Source organism: Rhinolophus sinicus, linkage group LG03, assembly GCF_036562045.2.
Source record: "Rhinolophus sinicus isolate RSC01 linkage group LG03, ASM3656204v1, whole genome shotgun sequence".
NCBI lineage: Eukaryota > Metazoa > Chordata > Mammalia > Chiroptera > Rhinolophidae > Rhinolophus > Rhinolophus sinicus.
In genome coordinates, this window is record NC_133753.1 from 56,720,978 (window position 1) to 56,748,877 (window position 27,900).

The 27,900-nt window shown below is 46.2% G+C and overlaps 1 protein-coding gene across 1 annotated transcript in view; it reads left to right on the plus strand.

Annotated features, from left to right (window-relative positions):
* The first annotated feature begins 19,736 nt into the window (after window positions 1–19,736).
* TNFAIP8L3 (TNF alpha induced protein 8 like 3) overlaps window positions 19,737–27,900 on the plus strand; it is a 43,340-nt gene continuing 35,176 nt past the window's right edge. The window contains exon 1 of the mRNA XM_019730650.2: window positions 19,737–20,087. Coding sequence (XP_019586209.1) covers window positions 20,036–20,087 — 52 coding nt within the window. The 5' untranslated portion in view covers window positions 19,737–20,035. The remainder of the gene's footprint in view (window positions 20,088–27,900) is intronic.

The following is a 27,900-nucleotide window of genomic DNA, read 5'->3' on the forward strand; positions in this document are numbered from 1 at the left end:
ATGATGGCATTAGAGTCCTTACAAGAAGAGGAAGAGACACCAGAGCGCACACTCTCTGCCATGTGAGGACATAGCAAGAAGGTGGCCATCCACAAGCCAGAAAGACAATTGCTCAGAACCAAACCTGCCAGCATCTTGATCTTGAACTTTCTAGCCTGCAGAATTGTGAAAAATAAATGTCTGTTGTTTGAGCCACCCAGTCTGAGTTGATTTATGGCAGCCCTAGCAGACTAAGACATGTTTGTTAAGTCTTTAGTTCCTCTTCTGCCACCCCACAGCCACTGCCCTGCTTCGGGCCTTTGTGTGTGACAAAAGCCTTCTCCTAGGGTCTAATCACTCACCTTTACAAACTATACCTCAAGCTGAGACCAGAATCCACTTCCTGAAACACGGCCTGACCATGTCATTCCTCTGCTCAAAACCAAAATTCAGATTTCCCAAAGGCCATTTCACAGGACACTTGCCCCATTAACAGCTGATAGGGAAAACTTTTTAAAGTGGGGACAGCAATGTCCATATAAGTTTGACTTACTGAGACTTACTTGATTTTTTGAGAAAAAAGTTCAACTGTAGAACTCAACAGAGTCCTTCATATGCTAATGCACATGTTAAATCTCCAAGAAAGAAGTTGTAAATTTATTACTTCTCAAATTTATGTGACCCCAAAAGTCTTTTTTTTTTTTTGCACAGAACATTGAAGCTGTGGGCCACAAAATGGAAGGACACTAGGTCCTCAAGTCACAGCTTGGAGCATCCCAGGAGAGCAGTCCCGTCACGGACTATTGGGTGGGTGAGACATACACGCTTACTGTGTTCAGCCACTTAAACTTACGGGGTTTGTTATCGCAGTTATCCTATGGCACCTAATGCAGAATGCATGCCGGTGTTATCTGCCATACAGATGATCTTTTTCCTCAGGGGAAGTTACTGTCACAAACAATAATAGGCCACATGGATGGCAGCCTTATTAAGTGTCAGGTACTGTGTAAGCGCCTTGTAAACATTATCTCTTTTAATCCTCTTGACCCCCCAGTAGGGTAATTACGATCATTGCCCCATTTCACAGACGAAGAAACTAAAGCTTACAGGTTAATACAATAACTTGGAGGTAGGAAGTCTAGGATTTGAATCCAAGTCATTTGGCTTCTGGATCCTTGACCTTAATCACACTGAGGTGCTGCCTCCTGAGCCCAGGTTACGAGGTCAGAAAAGCTGGGTCTCAGGCTCAGTGTGTAAGCTTCCTAGACCAACACAACATCTGGCTGATGGGCTTCCAGTCTTTTAATTTAGACAAATCGTTCTCAACCAGGTATGGTTTTGCTTCCTCAGGGGACATCTGACAATATTTGGTAACATTTTTGGTTGTCACAAGTGGGGAGGTGCTACTGGAATCTGGTGGGTAAAGGCCAAGGGTGCTGCTATAACATCGTATAATGCACAGGACAGCCCTTCACAACAAAGAACTGGCCCAAAATGTCATAGTGTCAAGGTTTGTAAACCCTGACCCAGGTATTTATATATTTTATTGACAGAGCCCAAAATGTCCAGAATAAATCCACACTCTTGTCTAGAATAAGAAGCATGCTTGAAAACTCTGCTTTCTGCTTTTATACCTAAAAGAGCAGGAAAGACAGTCAACAACAAATGGCTTTTGGTGCTCAATGGCCAAGGCTCATTGGGGGCGGGAGTACAACCTAAAGAAGATTGGCCACAGATAAAGAATTTGGTTTGGCAAGAGCTCGGGAACAATATACAGTGGCAGAACAGAAATTCTCTTGAAAGAATGCCAAAACTTTTTGGTTTCCTAGTAACACAATTTTCCTGAGATGCCTCTTATATTTGAATGTGTAGCATCTCTATACCTATTTTAAATCAAAGCAACAAAAGAATCTTTTTTAAAGATATAATAGAATCAGAGCTTCTTGGGGAAGGAGGAAAACCTAAAAGACATCTGGTCCACCCCCTGCCCACATCTCTGGTGTATGCTGCCCTTGTTTCAACATCATGTAACTGTGGGGTGGTGAAGTCACCATCACGAGGATCCCATTCCATTTCTAGAATATTCTTTACAAAGTTCTCCTTCCCAGGGGCAGAAACCTACTTCTCTGAACCCTCTGCTTGTTATCTCTAATTCAATCCATTGTCAAAGGTTGGGGTTGGGAGGGAATGGGTACAAAGAGGACAGGAGGGGATGGAAAGCATCCTCCAATGAAAGCTTACCAGGTCCCGGGTGCTGTGCTTGGTGCTTTATGCTAACCTTCCAACAATTTCTCGTAGCAACCTCAGGTTAATTGTCAGGAACAGCCTCCCACCCCTGCCTGTTGTCTCTTTTCAGGTGAAACAACAAGAGATCTATTTTCACACGAACATATCCCTTTGACACCCTGTTCGATCATTCATTCATTCATTCAATTCATTCATTCATTCATTCCGCACGTATTTACTGAGCATTTTTGAAGTGACAGGCTTGTGCCAGATATTATGGATACAACCATGGGCAGGTTGGCCTCTCAGGACAGCAGAACTACCACCTACTGCTATGAGGGAAGCCCTCAGTCTAGGTCGTTATTATTATTACTTGCAGCAAAAAATTCCAAGGCTGGCACCCTATAAAGTAGCCTGTGACGTCAGGGGCCCATCCCAGAATGGTGATGTCTCCCTGGGAGTTTAAAGTGAGACACAGAGGGCTTCCCCAGGTGATGGGGATAGACAGTGTTACAGGCAGAGGGAGTCACAAGAGCACTCAGGACACCAAAATCAGGCCTGCCTGGCTGGAATGGAAAGCAAGGATCTGGGAGAGTCGAGAGCAATGTTAGAGAGGTGGGCCCTGCAGCTCACATAAAGGATTTGGGCCTTTAGCCGAAGGACAGTGAGGAACACTGAATCTGGGAACAACAGGATAGGATTCAACTTTCAGAAAGCCAGTCTTGAAGGCCGTGTGGAAAACAGATCAGAAGGAGCAGAGGGGCCAGAGGGGCCGGGTGGAAGATGTGCTATCGTTCTGTGTTGCACAGTAAGGACAGTGGCAGTGGGGTTGAGAGAAGAAACTGTGGTCATGGAGGGGTTGGGGAACCTTAGCCGTTGCCTATAATCTCCATCAACTAATTTCCAAAAGTCACCCCAAGCAAGCAGATACTCAAATTTAAAACAGGGCATTGGATATGCACTAGTAGCTAGGAAATAAGCCCCCAGTCCTACCCCTGCTTCCACCAGCAGATTATTCCCTAACCCCACACTTCACAGTAAATTCTATCCAGCCTAGAGAAATGGGGATATTTAGGGTAGACAGGACTTGGTATTTGCACATGGGATGTGGAGAGGGAGGGAGGCAAGGATGACTCTGGTCTCTGGCTTGAAGCATTATCAGCAGGAAGATAATGGAATCTTCAGGAGACAACAGAAGGAGCATGTTCAGTGGGGAGAAGGGGGATTCAGTGGGTCCAGGTGGAGCTAGGGGCACCTGTTGGTCATTCAAGTGCAAGGAGAAGAATTTGTAGCCCCAAAAGAATCAGGGTGTGACAGAAGACAGAGGACAAAGGGGTGAGCCTGACAGTGGAATGAACTCTCTTTTGATCCCCATAAAATCTTCAGGGTCATTTCCAAACTCATAAAACGCTTGCCATAAAGCATGTTCCATGAACACGGGGGTGTAGCTGAGCTCTGCACACCCCCGGGGCTTCATCAGGCTGTGGAAATAGGTAAGATGGCAAGGACAGGGAGATGTCTAGGGAATTTCACCTAGAATTCAACCAGAGAGAGAGATCCCTGATACACCTCAAGTTATGTACTCGTACATCTGGGCCTTTGATACAAGAGTTCCTTTGCAGAAACAGCTCCATTGCATTACCATCAGCCCCTCAGAAAAAGTTTGAAAACAATGTCATCAAAGGGAATAAATCCCTCATGGTGGAATTGTAGGTACTGTGGCAGGTTACTGGGACCACAATTGGTGGTGAAGGGGACTTTTTGGCACCTTCAAATCACACTCCCTGCTAGCTGCTGATTCCTTCCTTGTGCCCCACAGGTGCCACCTGAAGGAATGATCTCCCCAAGACCACTGAGGAAGGCCCAACTCTCTCCCGACTGGTCAGGAGTGTCCCCAGCCATCCCTGAGAAAGTAGGAAGACCTGAATGAAACAACAACAGAAAACAAATTATATGGAGACGTCTCTCAATGAACCGAGGGAAGTTGTGTACAATTCTATGTTTTTGCCATTTCTCCTGAACGTGGGGGGGTGGATTTTACGTCTGGAGACTGAACAAGAACAGACTGAAACAACTGCATAGAGGCTTCATAATCTCCTGGAAATCTCTTGAAAAATTACGTGAGGTAAATGTGGAAATTAAAAAAAAAACACAAAAAAAAAAACACTTTACTGAAAAATAATTTGCAATTTGAACATTATATAAAAAAGTATTTTATATCATGTAAATTTTCATTTCAGGCTCATCTTGTTGAAATAGCATTGCCTTTATTTACTGTTTGTTTTGTTGTTAAGCACATGACTAAGCAACAAGAGGCCTATGTTCTGCCTGCTAGCTGTTTTTTGGGTACTTGTCTTGCACACACCCCAACTCCTCCCACCCCAATCCAGCTAACTGACTCCTTAAGGCTGAGAGGGTCCCATTTCTCTGCATGAGCACCAGGCCTGAGACCATACCTCCCAGGTAGTAGGTGCTCATCAAGAAAGAACACGCAGATCTGAAGGGAACTGTGGGGGGAGGCAGCAGCATGGCCTTTTCCTCAGGAAAACAAGGTCATGATGCAGCCATCTCCAGAGGTCACTTGCTCTTCTGTTCCGGGTGCCACATGACAGCAGGGACCAGGCCATAATTAGTTTTGAGTTCCCAGTCCTTGCTACCCGGAAGGCACTTTGCAAACGTTTGATGTAAGAAGCCAGGCATTAGGGCCAGGAGAAAGAACATCTACACATGGGGGAAATACTACAAACGCAGGCGTTTTTCTCTTTGCAATCAGGTTACTCCAGGCCAGAGGAGCAGCAGCATTTGGCTGCTGGTATAGCAGAGCCGGCACTGGTGAGGGATGGCAGGAGAGTTCCAGGATCTTCACTCCTGGGGGACGAACAATGTGGGCAAGATGTGAGGACCAGCCGGCATCTCCATGCCTGGAACTGCAGCGCTGACCCTGTTACAGTGCCTCTTTCTGAATACATTCCACTGCTACCATTTTTCTGGGATGGGCTCTAGGGACGGACTTAGGTTTCAATCAAAACTTCACCGTTTATCAGCTGTGTAGCCTTGGGCAAATGACAAGCCTCCATTTCCTCATGTATAACACAGGAATAAAATTTGGAAATGCCTATCTCATTGGGAAATCTTGAACTATGTAAAGCACAGCGCTTAATACATACCAAGCATCCAATAAATCTCCCAAGGACAGGAGAGGCTTACCCTTCGTGGGCCCTGGCCAAACTTTGAGGTGAGAGGTACTGTTCACAAGCCTACCTTCCCTTGTACTGCTTCCATGCAGACAGTCCCAACCTCAGGAATGGGGTGGAAGGACTGTCAGGGCTACAGGGCGTGGCACAGAAGCAGGGACAAAGCAGGACGGGGGCTAAGGGGAACCAGCCTGGAAGGTGGCCTGCTCCCACACTGGTGTCAGGCATTCAGGATGGGGGTGACGGGGCCAAATGAAGGGTTACCCAAGGGGGGGTCCCTGGACAGGAATCTGTAGGGAGATGGGATTTGCTGGCGCAGAGGGGAGGGACAGGGTTACAGTCCCAGGATTGGCAGGGATTTCCCGGGTAAAATGGGGCTCGGGGTGGCCCCCTGGCCCTCTGGGAGAGAGGCTGCATCGCTATTAGGGTTTACTCCAAGCCATCCAGGCATTCAGACTAGGAATCAGCAGTAACTACTCCTGCCCCCACCCAGCATCACCCCACGTCCTCCTCAATGACCACCTTCCCCGCATCTCCCCGCAGCCTCTAGGCCCCTTGCTGGTCCACCCGCACACCACGTGTGCTTCACACTCAAGCCCTTCACCCCAGCTGGGCTCAGTGAACCACTTCAGGTACCATGGAGGGCAGGGGAGAAGGTGTCAGGCTGTTTGGCTCACCCAAACCACACTTTTTGATTCATTTCATGCCTACCTATAAGGCTAACTCCAATCGAAACCAAAAGGTCATTTATACAGACAAGTCATTAGAGAAATTTGAGAATTTAAGTCTTAGTTTCAGTAGTATTACCCAGATAAATGACAGCTTGTGGCTAGAGCTTGGATGAAGTTCTTGCCCACAGGTTGGGGTTTCTTCTCCCTGGTGCTCAAAATCACTGCCTGGTAAAGGACGCAGCAAGCAGGGTATCATTACCATGAAGAGTTCATGACAGGAAATTCAAGAATGTCCAAGCTCCACCCAGAAGCCATGGTCACGAAGCTCGCCCCATTTGCTCATGGCTGAACCCACTGAGAAGAATCATTTCGGTACCCAGAACACATTTCTCCAGTTCCTGTCCACACGTGAGAAGAAAAGGCAAACGCCTCTCTGTGGGACAGCATCCAGAAACACTGGTGAGTGTGAAAGAAACCTCACCCACAGCCGTGGCTGACATCCAAGAGGTTTTCCAAGGTTCTTCCTTGAAGAAGCAATGAGGAGGGTGGGGCATGGGGGTGATAACATGGAAGGGGAGAAAGAAAATGAAACACCCCATCCTGAAAGTGTGAGGTCAGCAAGGGTGGTTGTGTAAGAGGCAGTCCCTTGAGGGCCTGTTACGGCTGCCTCCCCTGCCTGCTACAGCCCAGGGCACAGCATTCCTCTTCAGCCATGACCAGTTACAACAAAATCCATTGCTATGAATGAGAGGCACCTGCACAGGGTCCCCTTGAGCAGGATTTGGCCAATGCCTGGGAATGGGCATTGTGTCTGTGCAGGAATGTCCTCAACACCCACCATAACTGGAAAAGGAATGGGGTTTGAATCTCAGTTCTCCCACTTAGCTGTGTGAGTCTACACAAGCTTATTAACCTCTCAGAGCCTCAGTTTTGGCATTTACAAAACAAAATAACGTTATGCCCATTGTGTTTTATCAAAATAAATATTATTACATGAAATTGTGTACATAAAGGATCTAGAAAATGCCTGGGAGTGCTCTATAAATATTACTTTCCCTATATGCCTCATTGTTTTGCTTACTAAATGGCATTATATTACTTTACAGTGGATTATTATTGCTTTTAACTCCTGGTCTAAACTGCCCCTTTTAGTTTCTTCTATTTTTTTTGTTTGTTTTAGAAAACATAGAATATATTCGTTGTTTAGTTATAATAAACCTATACATTACAACTAGCTTAGTCTAATAATACTCTCAAATATAGGAATGATTGGAGGGACATTCATTCTCCCATTAATTCATTTATACTCTGCCTTACTCCAAAAAGTATTTTGAGGGAGCTTACAAAAATAAATACAGCAGGATACAGAGAGACACAAGTTGGTCAGAAAATCAGTCCTGAGCTTCCCAGAAGCCAAAGCAAAGGGGAAAGCAGAGCAATGGTAAGACTCAAGGTTTTTGCAAGATACTAGCTGCTTCCAGGAAACAGCATTTTTTCTGCATGAAGCTCTATGTGAACTCTGTCCCATCCTCAGTAGTATCCCCACAGAATAGCTGCCCTTGACTCTGCCTATTGATACAAAACACGACATCACACCTAAGGGCTGCTCAAGAAAGATCCAAGCAAGGAGGGTTTCTGTGGGTCTGGCTTGATCCAGGGGTAGGATTTTACTGACAGAGGAATCAGTGAAATGTACATCGGTTCCAGCTACTATAGATGCATAACAAATTACTCCCAAACTTAGAAACTTACAACTACCATTTTATTTTGCTTCCAATTTGGTGGACCAGGAACTTGGAGAGATTACAACATAGGCAGCTTACTTCTGCTCCACGATGTTGGGAGCTCACCTAGGGGCCACTCAAAAGCTGGAATATGGAGGCACCTTCACGTACATCTCTGGTGACTGATCTGGCTGTTGGCTGGGACAGGAGTGTTCACACATGGCCTCTCCATGTGACCAGAGCTTTCTCACTGCATGGAGGTCTCAGAATGGTCAGAATTCTTATGTGGCAGCTCAGAGCTCCAAAGGTGAGTGTCCCAGAGAACCAGCCAGAAGATGTGCAGTCTTTTCTGGCCCAGCCTCAGAAGTTATGCAAAGTCCCTTTCACTGCATTGGATTGGTTATAAGCAAGTCACAAGCACACTGAGATTGTGAGGAGAGGACACAGACCCCATTGCTTGATAGGAAGCGTGTCAAGGTCAAATTGTAGAAAAGCATGTAGATGGGAGAGATTGTTGCTGCCCGCTTTGGAAAACGCAGTCTGCTACAACATGCTTTATGCAATTGCACATAAATACCGTCTCTTGCAGCCAAGTGTTTGATAAGAACTGAGCAGACCTAAAGGGTGAAAGGGTCTTTCCAGTGCCAAACACCAGGTGAGGAGGTCTCAATGGGCATACAGCAGGTTTGAGAGGCACAGTAACCCTATGCTAAATCGATCAACAGGTCTGATGCCTCACGTGTACTATTCTTCTCAGGCTTTAATAATATAGTCCCATAGACTGGGTGGCTTAAACAACCGAAGTTAAAACAAATTTCTCATAGTTATGGAGGCTAGAGGCCTGGGATCTAGAAGCAGGCACTGTCAGGTTCTGGTGACGCCTCTTCTCGTGGCTGGCAGATGGCTGTCTTTTCACTGTGTGCCCACCATCAGAGGTCTCTTCTTATAAGGACACTAATCCCATCGTCACAGTCCCACTCTCATGACCTCATTTAACCCAAGTCACCTCCCAAAAGCCCCGTCTTCAAATACCATCTCAATGGGGGTTAGGGCTTCAACACAGGAATTTGAAGAGGACACAAACATTCCGTCCATAGCACCATAGCTACAGACATGCTAGCATTTAGTGGGAAATGACGTCAATTCCTATTTCCAAATATCTTGAGTCTTTAATCAAGTAGACAAATTACCCACACACGTGAGTTCTTCACTTTCTTTATAACTTAGTCTTAGAGCTAAAACTCAAGCCAGAGACTATGACATGGATATAAATAGACCTAAAGCATCATTATATATAATTTGGAAAGGATTTCACTGCCGTACATCTGTAAGCAGTTCAGAAACACTTTCAAGCTGTGTTTACATGATATCAAACATCTGGATGAAAACTGAAAAAAATAATCAATTTGGATTGGAAACAAAACAGAAGCACAAATCTCAGTGCACTTGCCCTTGGAATACTGAATGCACAGCTGACCCCCATGCCCCAAGAATGAGATAATGGTGTACAAGAAGGACCACTGAAGTGGCTGAGGGGGAAAAGGGGCTTTCGTGGGAAGGCAGACTTTTTAAAAAGAGCTCCATTATGCAAACAGGGGATGGGGCAGAAAATCAAGGACTATGAAAAACATGAGAATACAAATCTTAAAGAACCATGCTGTTGAAACCAGGAGCTTTAAAGCTGAAATGATTTTAGTTCAACTGAAAACCCAGTAAATCCCGGCTATGAAGGAAAGGGGTGTCCAAGAAACTCAAGCTTTTAGATAGGCAAGTCATTATTCCTTTAAACATCACAACCCATTTTCACTTTCAGGCAAAAAACCTTTCTAAAATGTGGTGCTTATTCCCCAGGCCTCCTACAGAACACGTTATACTCCGATCACTACTACAGCCCTCGGTGTGTACAGCGATTATGTCACGTGCCCCTAAGTTCCAATAGTCCTTGCTAAATGATCCCAGGGCCCCAAATACTTTAGTTCTTGTCTCTACTTTTTCAGAGTTCTTCAATTTTCTCTTTGCATTATTTCTCAGCTTTCTGTTCTTTCACCAGGATTTAAGATAGGTTCCCCAGACACAGCCCCTGACATAAGAATTTGAGGGTAAGTTGCTTGTTTGGGAAGTGATTCCAGGAAGCAACAGTCGGGAGCTAAGAGTGTGACAGGGAAGGGATGGCAGCCAATACAGGTGCATTACTTACAGGTGGAAGTTGCCTACCCCTGGGGGCAGCGGGGGCTCAGTGGCACTGGGTCCTCTACAAGCCTGCAGAGCTGTCCCATATGAGGAGTGGAAACCTAGATTTTATCCCCAAATCCTGCCCATCATTCTTTGAGGGCTGCTCACTTTAGCTCTCTGGCACTTCCACAAGCCTGCAGGTGTCTGCAGCAGGCAGCCAGCAGGATGTAGGGGAAGGTAAGTGCCTAGGGGATGTAGAAGAGGACAAAAGCTCCTCCACGCTGGCTCTGCTGGCTCCGTGCTGCCTGGAGCAGCTGCTCCACCCCTCCCTCTTGTTCTCAACCCTGACAGAATTTTGGGGGTAAAGAAAGAAAACTAGATTATGAGTGACAGCCTTAGAAACTCTCCTCTGAGTCAAAGATAGATTTTATGAAAGCTCAGGGGTCCTTACTTTTTTGCTTCTCCTGGGTTTTGGTTATATTTTTTAACTGGTAGTTAAAAATATTTTTTGGCCGTTCAAAAAGACCCAGGAAATTAATTTTTAAAGCAAAGTAAGAGTCCACAAATGGCAAGTTGTATTAGGCAGACTCTCTGGAGATGAAAACTGACTATTTGTGTTATCTCAAGGAATAGGGAATAGCCAGACCTCAGAAAGAGTCAATGTCCAGGGTGGGGCTACTATCCCAAGAAGGACGCATGAGTGCAAATGGGGAAACTGAGGCAAACCGAAGCACACTGGTTTATACACTCTATGAGGCAGAACCAAAAGGGAAACTGTGGGTAAGTGGATATGCAGGGTCCCGGGGTACTCTGGGCACCAGGTTACAAGATTCATCCCTTCTCTCATCTTGTGGCGGGAAGGAGGGCTTGGTCAGTACAGGCTGAGGCTTTAGCGGGGAAGTGGGGGCATATTCAAAAGCATGTGAGATGAAAAGCTGTCGGTCTTCAGAACTGGCATCTGAAGAGGTGTGGGACAGGCAGCACTGACTTATTTAAGGTCACATATCAAGTTCATGAACAGCCAGGACAAAAATCCAGGTGTCTTCAATCCACCACAGCGGAAATTACCCAACACTTAGTGGTCCAGAGGCAAAGCCAAGAAGAGGATGTGGGTTCCAGGGACACCAGGGCACACTGGCCAAAAGTTCCCATGAGGATAACTCTGGGGAGAAGGGCCTGAAGCCAAGGCAGAAAGTTAAAACCTCCAGTCATCACAGCAAAGCACCCAGGCCAACAGACAGGAGATAGGGAGAGTGTGTGTGTGTGTGGGGGGGGGACAGGTAGGAGGGTTGGGAGCCCACATATCAGGGATGGAGCTGCCACAAACAGAGAGGGGTGGGCATGGGACAAACCCATCACTGCTTAGACTCTGGCTAGTTCTCTATTTTGATACATATTCACGCATGAGGAGCAGAACAGTAAAGATGCAAGCTCTCAGACGAAAACAGGGACCTTGAGCTCTGGCTTGGGTGTAGTGGGATTTAAGCAAGGGTAGAGAAAGGGTTGTTGCAGCTATCAAGACACAGGTGAAAACCGGGGAGAAGGGAGACTGCAAATTCTGAAAGAAAGGGGTAAAATCAAGAGACTTATGGAAGTAATACCATTAGAATTTGATAGGACTGTGGGTGCCAAAGTGGAAGTAAGAGAAAAGTCAAGGAACTAATGTGAAGACTACCAGCCTAGGGAACTAGGAGGCTGTTGGTACCTTGGGTGATGATGGAGACTTTGGAATGAAGTGATTGGAACTGAGAGACAGTATTGCTCTGATCCCCACCCTCCACTCTGTATCTAGGAAAGGCAAGCACGATGGGGTTAAGAGCCGGTGTCCAAGGCTGTCCTTTTTTCTGTGGGTCCCTCCCCCTTCCTGTTCTTGAAGCAATATCACTATACTAAGGAAGGAAACAGGTGTCCCATACACTTGTTTCTGGGGCAGAAACTCAATACTTGATCCTTAGACTTACCAACTTCATCGAGAGAAATTAAAGTATGAGTTTCAAGTATGTGAAGGGTGAACTGAGTTCCTGAATTCTTGACAATTATGTGACTTCAAAAAAATCCACATTGGAAGAAAGTAACACAGAATTTGGAAGGATAGAAGAATATAATTAAGCCAACTGGAAATACGGTGTCTGTGTGTGGGGGGGAAGGATTCATTCATTTACTCAAGGTCATTGTGACTCGGATGTTGTATTATAATGATGTTATCTGAAAGAGCTTCAATAAATCTAACAACTCATAAATGTCTAGGTAACACAGATTTGGAAAGATGGAAAAACCAGCTAAGATTGATACTAACAACCAAAGGAGAATGTTGTTGAAACACTGAAAACTCCCATGGAATGATATGTGTTAATGGTCTGAATTAAAATAAATGTGATATTTTTGGCTATGGGAGGATTTCCCATCTATACATACCATACTGTCTGAGGTGTTAAATGCTTACATCCACAGTGGAGAAGCCAAGGAAGTAAAAGAGATTGGTCCAGGGGTCCTGCCAAGGGGTGACATTAATTTATGGCTTTCCTCAGAGAACGATCAAAGGTTTGTGGTAACCAGAAATCAGATCCAGTGCTTGAAAGATTCCTCCCTTAGAAGTGTTGATGGCATCAAGTAGGCATATTGGCTTTGAACACAGAGGGGAAGGGTCAATTAAAGAACAATTCCAATGGAAGACTTGGTGGGAAAGAAAATGTTGGCTAGAGAAGAGAGAGGAATGGAAAGTCTGAGAATTCAGCAGAGAAGGGGAGGGTTGGGGAGCGAACAGAAGGAAGCTGCTGATGAGACGAAGCAATTAAAAAGAGGCGTTCATTAAATCTGGCTTTTGATAATTCCATTCCAGGTGGAGGTGGGCTACGGGTGTGCAGGGGGTTAAAGAGGGGGAAGATCAATATTAGGAAAAGAGATTTGGGAGCAGAAGGCAGAAGCAGATTGAAAATGATGTAATGAAGGAGAGTAAAGGGTCCATAAAGAAGCATGTGGTACGATGGGTATCCTGAACTAGGGTTGGAGACCTGCGTTCTAGTTTCACTTTTGCTCCTAACCTTGGGGAAGCCATTCCATCTTTCTGAACTTGTTCCTTTATATCTGTAGTGATGGGGTTAGATGAGGTGACCTTGAACATTCCCTCCCTCTTGTAAGCCCTCATACCATAGACATTATGAAATCAGAGACTTACATAAATGGAACCTTCCAGATTGGAACACGTATTTAGCTTTTCTAAGTAGAAAATGTTTTGAAAGTAGGAAAAAAAAATGGTTCCACTCAACACTTGGCGAGCAGTATTTGTTCTGTAAAATAATTAGTGAGTAAGCATCATTGAACTGGGTTGTCACATAATTACAAGAGAATTAAAAGGAAAAAAAATTTAAGAGACTCAATTTTCCCTCCCATAGATCAGAAGGGTGATTAACATAAACCATGGGTGGATGGTTAATAAAGACATATGCAGAAGGAGAGAACTAACATCAAATGAAAAGAGTGCTGATTTAGGGATCAGGAGCCTTGAGTTCTAACCCCACTCTACCACTCTCAGGATTTGGGCATCTCATTGGCCTTCTGTGCCCCAACTTCCAAAGGAATCCTAAAGGTTATGGGCTCCAGGCTCCCACAATATGATCATCCACCTGTAATCATTAAAATACTCTTTCTTCATTCTGTGTGTCTGTGCTAATAAGGTCCAACTAGGAAAGAGAAACTGTGTTATATTTTTTCAAGAGTAATGCAGGGAATTGGTTACAGAGGTGATAGAAGAGCTGAGCACCCAAGAGGTCAGTGTGGCAACCTAGATATTAGCAATAGCAGGAAGCCACCACTACCCTGGGCTGGAGGGATAGAAGAGAGAAGGTGCTGTGACCAGAACCCAGAGGCTGTGGTCACCAGATGAATGCTGGAACCATAGTGGGTCCATCTGGTGGGAGCTGGAGCCACAGAGAAGATGCAGCCATTGTCTGCGGTGCCAAGATCTGAGGGATATTGGATTGGAGAGAATATCCTGGCTCTTGCTTCCCCTGCCCTTCAGTCTTCTGCCAGTGCCTCTCATTGGCTGGATCCCGCTAGAAAATAGCTTCCAGGAGGCTGGTCAATGCAACCTGCAAGGGTCAGTCCCTCTCCCATACAGAGCAGGGAAAGGGCAAGGAATGGATTTGAGGACAAGCATGCCAGGACCGGCACTAGGTCCAAATTCTACTTTCTTATAACATCTACCTGTTGGTCCTACATCTGCCTAGAGTCTAGGTCTTCACACATTTGAGAACATCCATCCTGTTGTGCCTTGTGTTCTCTCTTCCCCAGCCTGACACTCAAACTTCCTCATACGGAATGGTTGTCAAACCTTCTTCGTTGTTCTGGTTCCACTCCTCTGGGAGCTCCCTTGTATGGCTCCTTAAAATGTGGCACCAGAAGTTCGTGAGACTCCAGGTGTCTATAACACCAGCTCAAATATAGAAGAACTATTCCTGCCCTTCTTGTAGCAGTGCAGCTGTTATCCCGCTGTTGACTCACATTGAGTTTATGGACAACCAAGACCCACATCTTTTCCATGTTATTCCAAGTCTTCCCTGACCTGTCCTAGCAGGGTAATCTACACATTTGATAAGCCAAACCAAATCTGTCCTCTAAGTCACTGACCTTAGCTCTTAGACCAGAGCTAAGGACAGAGCTCTGTGTCACTCCACTAGAGACCTCCCTCCACATTAACTGAGAACCATGAATCAAAGTTCACTGGGTATGGTTGTTCAATCGACCCCAAGTCTACCTAACAGCAAGGGGGATATGTAAGACTTCATCAGGTTCTTTACTTACAACATGTGGTATCGGTCGCAATCAGTTCCCTTCACTTTGCACCTGAAGCACACAGTGGTCACCTAATACTTGCTGCATTGAAGTTGAATAGAATTATCTTGATTTACCCATCTAATGACGCTGTTTAAAGAAAGTTAACATGATCATTTTAACAGGACGTGATAATGAATCCATGATGGCTGCTGGTGAGGATCGTTTTCTTTCTTTAAATATTTGTAAACCTGTTGTTCCACACTTTTGCTAGAGAGTGACAAAAATGCAACCAATGTTATCCCTGGAATCCACTCCTTTCTTTCTTTTAAAAACTTGGCAATATTGCCCCATCAAGTCTTTGGGTACTCTCCTATCTTCCTAAAAATTTTAGTGACTCGAGAGACTGCTTAAGCCTCGTGGGTTTTGACTCCCTCTTCTTGCCAGTTGGAATATTGACCCTGTCCATGCCACAGATCTGTGTAAGAACCCTGGAATATAGGAATACACTGGGCACAGTTAAAATAGTCCCGGGGTGCCCACGTAGGAGCCATGTGGATCCTTGTAAGAACAGCTCCAACATAGCACAGTCACATCCTGCAGCCCCCAAAGCGAATGCCATAAGCGGGACCAGACACCATATGTGATCAAGGAGATTCCCAGCAGGGCTGAAATTTTGATCCTGCTCCTGCTGTTTAAAGAGGCTTACAAACAACCCCATAGGCAGCTAAGCCAGAGCACAACAGAGATTGGTTCCATAGTTTTCTTCTCTCTCCCTTTTTCTCTTCCTCCTCCTTCTTCGTCAATTTCCCTGTCCCTCTGAACCAGTGCTTTAGAGTCACTATAACTGCATTAACTGCTCAGGAAGCTGTCCTGAAGGCAGCTCACAGGGGTAGAAGCTAAGAACCTAGGAGAACAGCCTGAGGCCCGAGTTGCCAGTCTCATCCACCCCCGGCCTCCCACAAGACGTCTGGACTTGCATGGACTATGCAGAGGACATACTGCCCACAATAAAAACGTGAAAGGAAAGTTTCCATTCCACCTATAGGATCCCCCTCTGGACTCAATCAATGCTTGATAAATGCAAGAATGAACTCAAATAACCCACCCTCTGCTGAGAGGGGATTATACCCACAAAAATTCTTGATAACCTTAAAGTGTCGGGATATGTCCACAATTATTTTGTTAGCTACAATTTTCTTTCTCATTTTTCTCTCCCAAGAGCAAAAGAGGCTGCTAGAATTTCACAGACGGTGATTAAAGATGTGTCCAAAGATTGAGACATGACAATATTTACTGATGGTATTAGAGCAGAACATTGGAAACAACCTATATGTCCACCAATAGTTGTTAAATACATTATGGTACACCTGTACAGAACACTGTGCAGCTATTAAAAATCAGATTGTCACAGAGTGGATAGAACGATGCGTACAACATATTGTTAAAAGGAAAAAGCAAGTTACAAAAGCAGAGTGTTGTACATACAAAGCGGGAAACTTTTCAAAAGATACCGTATGTTATCAGTTAAGGCAACTGGTGGAATTATGAATGGATTTAAAACTTTTCTCCTTTAGTGCTTATATGTGTTTTCCACTTTTTCTACAGTGCTGTGCATTGCTTTTAAAATGGGAGGGAGCGATAAAACCTATTTTTGCTAACCAGAAAGAAATAAGAAAAGTCCCCACTTTCAAGGCTGTCTTCCAGCACTTTGTTCTGCCAGATGGGTATGAAGCCAGCTCAGACCCCACTGTCCAGCTTGCCTAGAGCCCCATGGACGCCACCTTGGCTTTGGACAGACGCTTTCTTGGTACCAGTATACACCTTGAGACAAGTTATTAAAAATGAAGTTGTCTGGGCCAACCTTTCATCCCAAAGTACCAACGGCCACTTCAGCCCAGAGAAACGGCAATTCCAGAGCTCTGTGGGTTTTTGAAGCAGAGCAGCAGCTCTAGCTTTTGCGAGAAACCTCCCTCCCTCCCTCTTCCCAGCTGCCTGGTAAAGGTTTGCAGACAGCTCCCTTTCCATCCCACAAGAGGAGACAGGCAGATGAGTCATAGCACTGGCTCAGATTAAAGAAGTATTATTGTGTTAGCAGAAACGGATCTTATTTTATTATCTGTTTCTTGACACCTTACAAATAGATGTGCTTTTCCCACCGACAAGCAAGTGCCTTAAAAAGCGAATAATTTCGTTAAGCTGAAGCTAAGAAATGACCAATAAGAGTTAGAAATTCATATATCTGAAGAGCAGCCAGAAGGAAAAGATGTAGTGGAAACACTGAGGAAAGTGGTTTATAACCCTCAGACTCCAGATTCAAGTCTGCAAAGTGATGCCATCCTTCTAAAAATATACAGAGGAACTACGGAAATCCTTTCCTTTTTTCTAAGAGCTTTCTCTTTCTTTTTTTCAAAGAAATATACTCGGCTTGGTTTGTAAAGGAGATTCACCACCTCAGATTTCACTGCTTTCATGGGGGTGATGGTCGTGGGATACTATTTTAAGGACTTCCTTCTCTTGTACAGATTTTTCCATACTGGGAGGACAGATAAGGTATGTTCCACTAATGTTCCTTATTAAACACACATGTGTGCCAGCAGTCACTTCCCTTTGTCTTGCTATCCCATGACAACAGATTGCACATCATCGGAAATTGGAATGGAGACCGTATTTAGTTTGGATCTCTCTTCTCCATTGTTTAATTCCACATTCAATTTTTCATTCTCTGTCTGCCTCCTTTTGCAGAAATATACTATGACTGACTATAGGAACAGATAAATGAATAGGCGTTGTTTACTAAAGACTTACATCATGCACTTTTCAGAAGCACTTAGAGGAGCACCCCACCCCAAGCATTTTTTTAAACCTCTGGGCTGAAATGTACCAAGTATTCATAAAGATATGATGACTGCTGGATATATATGTGTCGTAAGTGTGCACTCCCCATACTTTGTTTACTGTTGATCAAGCTCCAGTAGTGAATCTCCCTGTTTTCCTTATTGCTGTGATGCATAGGGTATATGTCTCCTTCACCCTTCAACCAAGACCATCTCTCCTTTAAAATAAACAAAAACAAACAAACAAAAAGCTTCCACCAAGTGCCATCGCTCCTTTAAAATAAACAAAAACAAACAAAAATCTTCCACCAAGTGCCAGGAAAGGAGGTCTAAGGGAACAGAGAAAGTTTCACATTTCCTGTCGTTGAATCTAGGCATGGCCTTTAGAGGAAGCTGGATGCCTTTCCAATCCCATGTGCTCTGTTCTGACGCGATCATCATCGTTTTTCTTTAAGACTGCAAAGGTGTGGTGGCACACTTTTAAAATGATCCCAGCTGTTTGGTTTCTGAATATCAATTTTTATCCAAATGTTGCTATGACTTGTTTCTTTTCATTTAAAAAAATGTGATTTTAAAATATTTTGTTTTCCTAAATGGGATCCATTAGATCTAAGAATGAATGTTCTTTCCATTTATCAAACATTTAACTGTGTGTCAGGCATTGAGTAATAGCTTCCACACTCATTATTTCATTTACTTACTCCCTTACAACCACCCCATGCAGGAGATGCCAACACATGAGGAAACTGAGGGAGATGAAGCCATTTGCCCAAGATCACACATCTAGTGTGGGGCTCTCTGCATCTCTCCATCGAACTCCATCCAACTTTTATCAAACGAAGTCCATGAGTTTGGCCATCCAGAAAACGTTTTCTAAGAACACAAAGTAGAGTTGTATTTGCTCTCTGAGAAGCCCATACCTCAGTATAGAAAGCAGCCCTCAGGTAGCAGAGAGACCAAACTTACTTGTAACTCACCATACCGTAGCCATTAGGAACAGGTCTCTCTGTCACATAGCCCTGATTTCAAGTCCCTGCTCACCCACTCACTGGACCTGAGACCACAGGAAATTTATCTATTCTTTCTGAGACTCAGTTTCCCCATCTATAAATGGAGATAACAATATAGATTGAATTATATGAAATTGCCCACTTGCAACCATTTTTTACCTACGAGAAAGCATTTTCAAACGACTGTACCTAAATTCTTCACTGGGTCATTGTAGGATTGTGCATAGGAAACAATAAACGGAGCTTTTTAGTTAACTTTTTCTTTTTGATTTCATTTTGTTCAGGTTAGTAAAGTTAGTCTGTATTCTCTACCTACACCTACACTTTGTAGGCAGAGAAGCCGGCCTGAAGTTATGTACGTGTTAGAACTGATAATTCCGGGAGACAGTAAGACTACGTGGAGAGTCAAGAATTAACAACAAAGAATCTCTGGAGGCCTCACTGCCTCAGGCCCCCCTATTTTACTCTCTTAATTACTAAATACACTTACAAATGCTTTTCTTTTCTTTTAAGAAAGTGAAAGGAGGGTATATTGAGGAAGTTTAGCACTCCGTGTTAAAGACAAAGAAAGGGTTTTAAAACCAATTCTTGCCCCTCTGGCAGGGCGGGTCCTGACTTTGTTGCGAACTAGGGTTCCCAGCCCTCGGAACCAGCTCCACCGCGGCTGGTCCACGCTGCCCCGCCCCCGCCGGGAGAGGAACAGCCCGAGTTAGCAATACCTGCTATGCGTTGTTTACTTCCTCGCTGGCTGCCAGGCCCTGCTTTTGGCCCCTCACTTGCATTATCTTATTTACTCCCCCCAAAACATTCCGGATAAAAGGACACTCTCATTTTCCCCATTTTCCAAGTGAGGAAACAGAAGTTGAGTCACTTGCCCAAAGTCTCCAAGTGAGGGAGTCGCACTCAAACCCGGGAAGCCCCGAGGCTCCCACTGGTAACCTCTCCTTTTCCTACTTGAGTAGAGGCGCCTTTTCACTTAAGAATCCTCCAGACTTAGTCACCGCATGGAAAGGGCGCGGCCTCACCGACGCGCACGACCTCAGGGGCGCTCCATAAGTCCCAGGCTCCTGGCGCCCGGCATTGGGCGCGGATGAGAGGAATGACACCGCCCCCGGGGTATTTAACCCCAGTCTGGAGCCCGCGGGGCGCCGGCCACTCCCGCTCCTCCGCTCGCGCCTCCCTTCCCTCCTCCCCACTCTCTCCAAGCGCGCCCCAGCCTCCGCCCTGCGCTTGCCTCGCGAGCAGGCATCGGCCGGCGGGCGCGGGGAGCGGGGCGCCAGCAGCTCTCTCCTCTGCAGAGCTGCCCCCTGGCCGCGGCCGCCACGCACTGCCCAGACCGCGCCACTCCGGCTGCCCGCACGGAGTGCCCGGGACAGCCGGAGCCGGGACGCCGGACCCGAGCGCCCCGCAGACGGGCGGGCGTCTGTGGAAGCCCGGCTGGCAGCCCGCAGCATGGATTCGGATTCGGGCGAGCAGAGCGAAGGCGAGCCGGTGACCACCGCAGGTACCGAGGGGTCGAGGCATCCCAGCCCGGAGGGCTGGGGCCGGCAGGAGGGCAGGCCTGGGCTGGAAATCGCGAGTATTTCTTTGAGCGGCCAGGCGGGAGGCCGATCCCCAGCAGCCCGGTCCGTTCCAAACCGGGACTGGGGATTGCTCCGCGCTGTGAGTTTGCTTTGGGCTTTTTCTCCGATTGCACTTGGACGCGCAGGAGGGATAGGAGGTGCGTTTGCGGGTGGCTTTCCTCGCTGCCAGACTCTTGCTGCGGGTTCTGGTCACCCTGGCTAGGCGGGGGTGGGGAAGAGTTCGGGAAATCCACGTCCAGTAGTTTGCTGCAGCGAGGCTTGCAACACAGCTGCCTTTTGAAATAACTTTCTGAGCTCTGGCACGGTCCTCGAACCCCAGGAGCCGCGGAAGCTGCGGAACAGGTGACCTGGTCCGAGGACCTGACAGAGGACTTGGGAAGAAAAGGCCCCGCGGGTAGACCGGCTGGGGTCAAACCGCAGCCAGTGGCTGTGGTTCCAGAGGCTGCTAGACGAACCCGTGCAAAAGCGTTCGCCCATCGCTGCCCCGCACGAGCGGAGGAGGTCCCCGCCAAGGGGTCCGGGGACACAGACGCGGGGGCGCGCAGGAGCCGGGCTATGTCTTTAAGAGGCTCCGCTGGCTTTTCACAATCGATAGTTATTGAAGCAATGGGTGGATGCTTACTTAGGAAAAAATGCATGTCCTCTCCCGCCCCTCCCCGATACTGAGCAACAGGAGGAAGCCACCCACAACCTTGAGCCGACTTACCGAGGAGCTCTGCCCGCCGCCCTCATGTCCACTCAGGAGAGACGCGAAAGCCCCGCGCCAAGTGGCCACGGCTCCCGCATGTGGCCCAGAAGGCTAGCCCTGGCCAGTAGACCTGTGACCTGAGAGCTGGGACCCTCCTGGTACAGACCGGAGGTCCTGGACCAGTCCCCACTCTTCCCAGTGTCAGACCTGTGTCCTAAGGGTGGGGACCCAGTGAAGGGAGGCACCATCAGCCCAGGTGTGGGTGTAGGAAAGGCAGGCTCAGGAACCAGACAGGACAGGGCCAGGCGCTACGCCAAGGGCCCTACATGTATTATTGCCCTTAATCTTCTTCACAGCACCTAGTCAGGTGATTATTGGACTTGCACACGTCTCACAGCCAGGGAGTAGCCAAGGGCCGAGTTAGTCCCTTTCCACTGTATCATACACCTCAGCCTCTCACAGGGCGGCTGTGGTCAACGCCTTCAGGTGGGTGGGAAGGGATGAGGCTGGTGGAAAGGAAAGATGGCATCGCCAAGATGCCTGTGTGTGAGGATTCCTGTGTGTATGCAAGGGCCACCTGCTCTGTGTAGGTATGTGTGGATATAATGAATAAACATGAGCCCTTTGCCTACCTATATATTTGTGACTGTGAAGCACCAAGATTTTGTTTCACAGGTGGCTTGTGGATCTCCTCACATCATTTAAAAGTTCCAGTGGGTGTTCTGTGTGTATCTAAGTATATCTTCAGAACTCAAAAGGGGGTTGGAGAGCAGTGACACTGACACTTCACTCTCTCAAAATCCCAGGAACTAAGAGGCTCTCCCTACCCCCACCCTCGGATCTCTTTTGTGGGTTGATGGAGAGGGGGAGGAGGATAAAGAGACTTAGAGAAAGAGAAGGGGAGGAGGAAAGAGGGAGGAGATATTCCACAAGAGTTGGTACTTGGGTGAAAGGAGAGAGAGGAGTTCTTAAGGGTCTTGTTGCTTCTCCCTCCAACCTGCACAGCAGGAGTTATCTTGTACATATGTGTTCATGTCTGTTTCTGTCAAGGCCTCTGCACAGCTAACAGCAAACATTATCACCGAAGTCAGATGGGTCCAGTGAGGAATAGGGCAGCCAGCTCTTGTGAGGTGTCACCATTTGTTTGTGACTTACTGTTTTCTACAGTCATTTCTTCTCTCTCTGTGTGCTTGAATCTCACAAGGTGAACATTTATTTGAATGTCACAAGCCATTCTGCTAAATGGCATTCAGTCTCACTCATTCTTTTCAGCCTTAAAGTATTTTTCATGAGGAAGCTTCAAAGCTAGGCGCTAATTCGTCGCCTTGCTGTGGCTGCATCATGTCAAATACAGCATGTCAAATGCAGCTTAGGATACAGATTAAATGACAAGTATGTCATCCATAGGGGCTGACCTTGTGTCCCTATAAGGAATATGGCATTTATCTGTGGACCTGTATCTGTGCAAGCTGGACGGGTTTGTAACTGAGAAGGACAGCAGAGCAAGTGGGACCTGTTGGAGTATTCATGTGTGTTTGTGTGTGTCTGTGTTCACCTACTTCATAGGCATTTGCTATATAAGGATTCCTTCCTGCTCAGTACTCTTTCCCTCCCTAGCTTGTGAAAAAGCTCTGCCCTAAGACAGGCCTTATTAAGGTCAAGAGCCTGAACTGTGGAATCAGAAAGACCTAGGTTTCAATCTCTACCTGATGGGCAAGTTACTTAGCCTCTCCAAATCTGTTTTCTCCTCTGTAAAATGAGAATAGCAATAGTACCACAAGGGGGTTGTGAGGATTAAATAAAATAACTCATGAAAACAGTAAACGGTAGTCATTCAGTAAACGGTAGCTGCTATTTTGATTATTACCTGATTGGATTATTTGTTGTAAGAACACTGCTAAATAATATACCCCTGTGCTTTGTAAAATGTAAATTACTAGCATGTGTAAAACAATTAGTATTGTTGTCATTATCATCACATTAATATAATTGCCTAAGAAGGTTTGTTTTGAATTTTCTCCTTTACACTCTCCCATTCTCTCTCTGGTGTGTGTGTGTGTGTGTGTGTGTGTGTGTGTGTGTGTGTGTGTGTTTGGGGGATTAATTTACGCATACCTCTTCTCACCCTCATCATCTTCCAGCTCAAGGCATGAAGATGGAGACTTTCAAACCTACTGGTTTTACTACCACCCTTTTCCTTCAACTCTAGGGCAACTTGTGAAAAGCAGAGAAGCCCTTACCCAATCCACCTGCTAACCTGGAGGTGAGCCACTTTGAAATAGAAGAAGAGGGTATAACCCTGTCTTCCACAGACTCTTTTCCCTTCAAGGTGGCAGGAAGCACAGGAGGTACTCACCATTCTCTCTTCCATTTTTGCCCATGGTGGGAGGTGATACAGGTGAAAAAGACCCAGCTCTTGCCCTTAGGGGGCTAACAGTCTAGGACAAGATTTGAGACGTGTACAGCAATAACCATAAAGCACACAATGGGAAGTGGCTGGTGTCAAGAGAGAACATATAAACAAGAGATGAGGCCGAGATGTAATCCCAAGCAAGGGGTCAGGAGTGAGGAAATCTCCGAGGACCACCTACTCTTTGTTGTACCCAATTCAAGAGACTTTTCCAAAGATCTCCCAAGTGCCTGCTGGCAGATCTCTCACCCAGCAACTCCCTGCATAGAAGGGTGAAGGGGGAGATGAGATTTGCCTCAGTCTGCATTTTCTGTTTTTCAGGAAGCAGAGGATGATGCTTCTATGTCATTCTACTGCCTGCAGCTCCCCTCTGCCTTTCTCTTGTTTTATGATTCTTTCTATGATTAGGAGAGAGGCAGCGTTTATGGAACACTGGATTCATTCCAGAGACCCAACTTGGCAGTCTCTCCTTTGGCAAACCCACTATCCATCTCTCAGAAACCCTAGAGCTTGGTGTATTAACTCAGCAGCGATTGAGAGTCTTTCCAAAGACGCAACAAGCGAGTAAACATTAGCAGTGTCAGCTTTTTCCCTTTCTGGCTTGTAAGACCAAGTTAGTCTACCCAGCTGAAGGCAGACAAGTTCCTTTCACTCACTAGATGGGCCAGGGCTGCCACACTGATGGGGCATCTTTGCGGCTGGGTCGGTACGACAGAAGAGCATTTCCATGAGATGGAGTCAGGATGCGCTAGGGGAACTTCAAGACAGTAAAGGATGTGGAACACCAGCCAGCTCCTAACATTGCCCTTCCTGTCCTTCCTGTCCCTAAGGTCCTAAGCTTGGTCTGTGTGAACAAAGTGGCAAGGAGTGGTAGGATTTGACAGGCAGCCAAGAGGAGGAAAGGTGTTCCAGAAGTCAGATACCACTTGAGCAAAGGTACAAATGAACAGGGAGGTGACTGGCGTGAAGAACATGTTAGGGAGTACTGGGAAATCAAGTTAGCTGAGTGTAGGGAGGGCCCCTTATATGAGGGTCTTAATACCTTGGTCCTGATGGTGCTGAAGGAGCATCTTGAGCTGATTGTTGAGCAGAGACGTGACCAACTGACAGCTGGGTTTTCAGAAGCCACATTTGACAGACATGAAGTGTGGTGATTGCCTACGCTTAGAGCCTCAGCTCCCTGGGTGTGGCCACAATACTGGAGGGGGCGGTAGCACTAAGACAAGGCAGAAGAAGAAGGATGCAAATGCCATTTCAGAGAAACAAACAACAGAAGTTGGAGACAGATTGTACAAAAGCAGTGAAAGGAGAGAGGAAATGGAAGGAGACTGGTGTGTTGAGTTGGATGAGGGCAGGGAGGTGCAGGAGACTGGTTCCCCCACCCCACTAATGCTTTCCAGTCCCTCTCTTTCCATCAGGCACTTAGAAGCGATGTTTGGCTTAAAGGTGCTTTCCCCCTATAGACAGTAAATCCTGCCGGGGCGTTGGTTTCAGGGCAGTGTGAGGTTCTGGAGTTTGTGGTTGTCATTGCTAGGCTCCTAGTGGAGGCTGTTCAGTAACCTTTGTCAACTGACTGAGTGATGACTGATGAACTGGCCAACTGAGGGCAGAGACTGCCTGGGGATGGTGTACCACTGGCTATTAGTCCCAGTCCCACATCTTACTCCTGTGTGTGTACATTTTCAGAGGCCTCTGCCTTGTCCGTGCAGTGGGCTGTAGCTGCTCTGAGGGTCAGGGCCTTGTCTTGTGCTTTCCTGTTCCCGAGATTTTTATGGACATAATAAATGAACGAGCATCTTGAGGAGCCTCCTGAGAACTCTGCATTAAAAAGTCAGACAGACAGACAGACAGAAACCTGTCCAATGAAGTGGAACTGCCAAAGATTTCTTTCAGTGTTTGGTTTCACTTTGTTTTAAAATTCCTTGAACAGTCTGGGACTCTGTGTTGGGAAGTATGGGGAACGCGAAGAGAGAGGACACAGTCCGTCCTGTCCTCCAAGGCTTGAGATCAGATGGGGAGAGGGGACGCATATGCCAATGGCCGCAGCCTAAGCCAGTGCCTGAAGATTCCTGACCTGCTTGCTTGGGATTATACCTCGGCCTTGTCTCTGTTTATATGTTCTCTCTTGACACCAGTCACTTCCTATTGCGGGCTTTATGGTTATTCCTGTACATGTCTCAAATCTTGTCGTGGACTAAGGGCAAGGGCTGGGTCTTTTTACCTGTATCATTTCCCACCAACACCATCCATGTGCCCTAAACACAGTGGTAGGTTGCTAGCTGGCTGGCTGGATAGATAGATGTATGGATGATGTTGTAGGTTGGTTCCCCAGGAAGCAGCCTCTGAGGTGGAGGTTAGCCTACAGTGAGTTTATTTGAGATTGCTCTTGGGATCCATACCTGGGGAAGTGATGGGAAAAAGAAGGACACTGGACAGGGCAGAATTAGAAGCTGAACTGCAATGCAGACCCAACAACAGCCTCGAGCTCTAGAGCTGGAATAGCCCTTCAGAACTGTTCTGAGTTGGGGTGAGGAGCTAGGCCTTTATATGTCTGATATAATGATCAGCCATTAAATGCAGGCCATCCCAGGGAACAGGCTATGACCTTGGGTGAAGCCATTCCCTTCAGCGGAAAACTGTCTGCATGTATTACTCCCACCAGCTTGTAGAATGTTTGGGCCTTCATGCCAGAAGGAGAACCTTGGTAGGACATTGCAGCATCCACCACAGGTGACCTCCAATTTCTTTAACAGTGTTCATTAGAGATGGCAGACCCTGTGTACTAGCAGTGTTCAGGGGATACTTACTGAGCTGTCAACTTTATCCAGACCTCATTAGGGCAATTTAGATTGCCAGATGAAATTAGCCAGTCTAGACCTCATAGCTCTGCACCCAACTGTTAATCCACACAATCCAGCAGATACTGGCTGGCCATCTGCTTTGTGTTCAGAGTGGTGCAGGGGCTTCGGTAGCACACAAAAATGGAATTAGATGTGGCCCTGCAGCCACGTTAGGGAGAGAAAACATCCACCCAAGTCTGAACCTGCAAGACTGGGCAGCATTAGCAATAACTTGCACAGGATTTGGAGCATGGGGCATGGAGGTTTGGAGTTCTGACAGGAAGGCTTCGTGGAAGCGAAGGCCTTGAGGATAGGCCTGGCTCAGTGGGGGCCCCTTAGACGGCACATGGGAGAAGAGGGCTGTCATACTCAGAATGTAAAACTGGTGTTTTGGTGATCATTGTAGACAACATGTAAGTTTCTGAAGCTGGAGGGAGAATGTGCATGAACATATAAATATAAAGCTCTATTTCCTATGTTATTTTCTCTTTTAAAATATGGCACCTGCTTTTTTATTTGTCAGCAAGACCAAATTATAGTCACACTTTCCATTAGCACTTTTCTCTAACTGGTTCGTTTTCCTCCAGAGTTACCATTGGCTCCCACTTGAATTCACATGTAAATCTCTATTAAAAAAACACTATATACATAATTTTGTTGTGGTTTTCAGTCACTTGGCTTCAAACTCTTTATGTAAAATGCCTGTGTAGGTGGGTGTTTGGGCTGTATTTTGTACAAGTATAGAAATAAAGGCTAGAGAAGAATTAAAAAAATAAACAAGTCTACCCTAACAACCCAATCCAAGAAAACATATAAGGAGCATGCATGCCTTTTCCCCCCACATTTATTAAGGCATGCCAAAAATATATATTTGTTTTTATACATCAGAAATACTCTTTAGGCAACTGCATAGCACAAATTCTGAGACTGTGCTAGAATAATCTACACGTTCATATTGGGTTTCCTAAATATCATTGCCTGGGAACAAATTTGAGCCTGTTCATGGAAAATCTAGTGTGCAGACTATAAAAATGGAAGGCTTGGCAGCACAGGAAGTGCTAGACACACCCTCATAGAACGAGTATTTTGTAACTCAGTGCTCCAGGGAAAAAAGGAGAGACTTTGGTGGTGTCCAAATATTGGCTTAAACTGTTGAAAAGCCACAGAAACAGCTAGTAGCTTCTAGGTTCTCTTCTCAAAAGTAAGATATGCTGTCTGTTCCAGCCCTGAAAGGGAGCATTTTGATGATACGTAGCTTTATGGAGACTCCCAGTTTATTGTTTTATAGTAGAGGCATCTGATTTTATGTGCAGGGGGAAATTCTGTAAAGGGCTGCTCTGGTGAGCACCACATCCCGTGTTCCTGATTTGGGGCCTGTGGGTTATGCCAAGAAGGTCAACAGATATTTCAGTGTAGATTGTGGGAGGGAAGTGATGGGGGCCGTCTGCAGGGTAGGCCTCTTTCCTACCATGTTTGAATCTGGTTCCTTGGTTTCTTTGGGATGACAATGAGAAAGTCAGGGAGAGAGACTGAGTTTGGGGTTAGATGGTCAGAGAAAGTAGTGTTTAAGAAGTTGTAGCAAATATCCAACAAGATGAGAAATTGTAATGATGGTCTTTGCCAGCCAGAGTTCAGCCCCAGAGGGCTAGTTTTGAATGTGAAATAATAGTGATGCTTTGAATTTTTACTATTTTATATCAATTAAGCACGCACAATGTATTTAAGACTGGGTTAACTGTTCATATGGTACTTAACGCTTATACCAGTTTTCTGGGCTAGGTACTATAGAAAGCCCC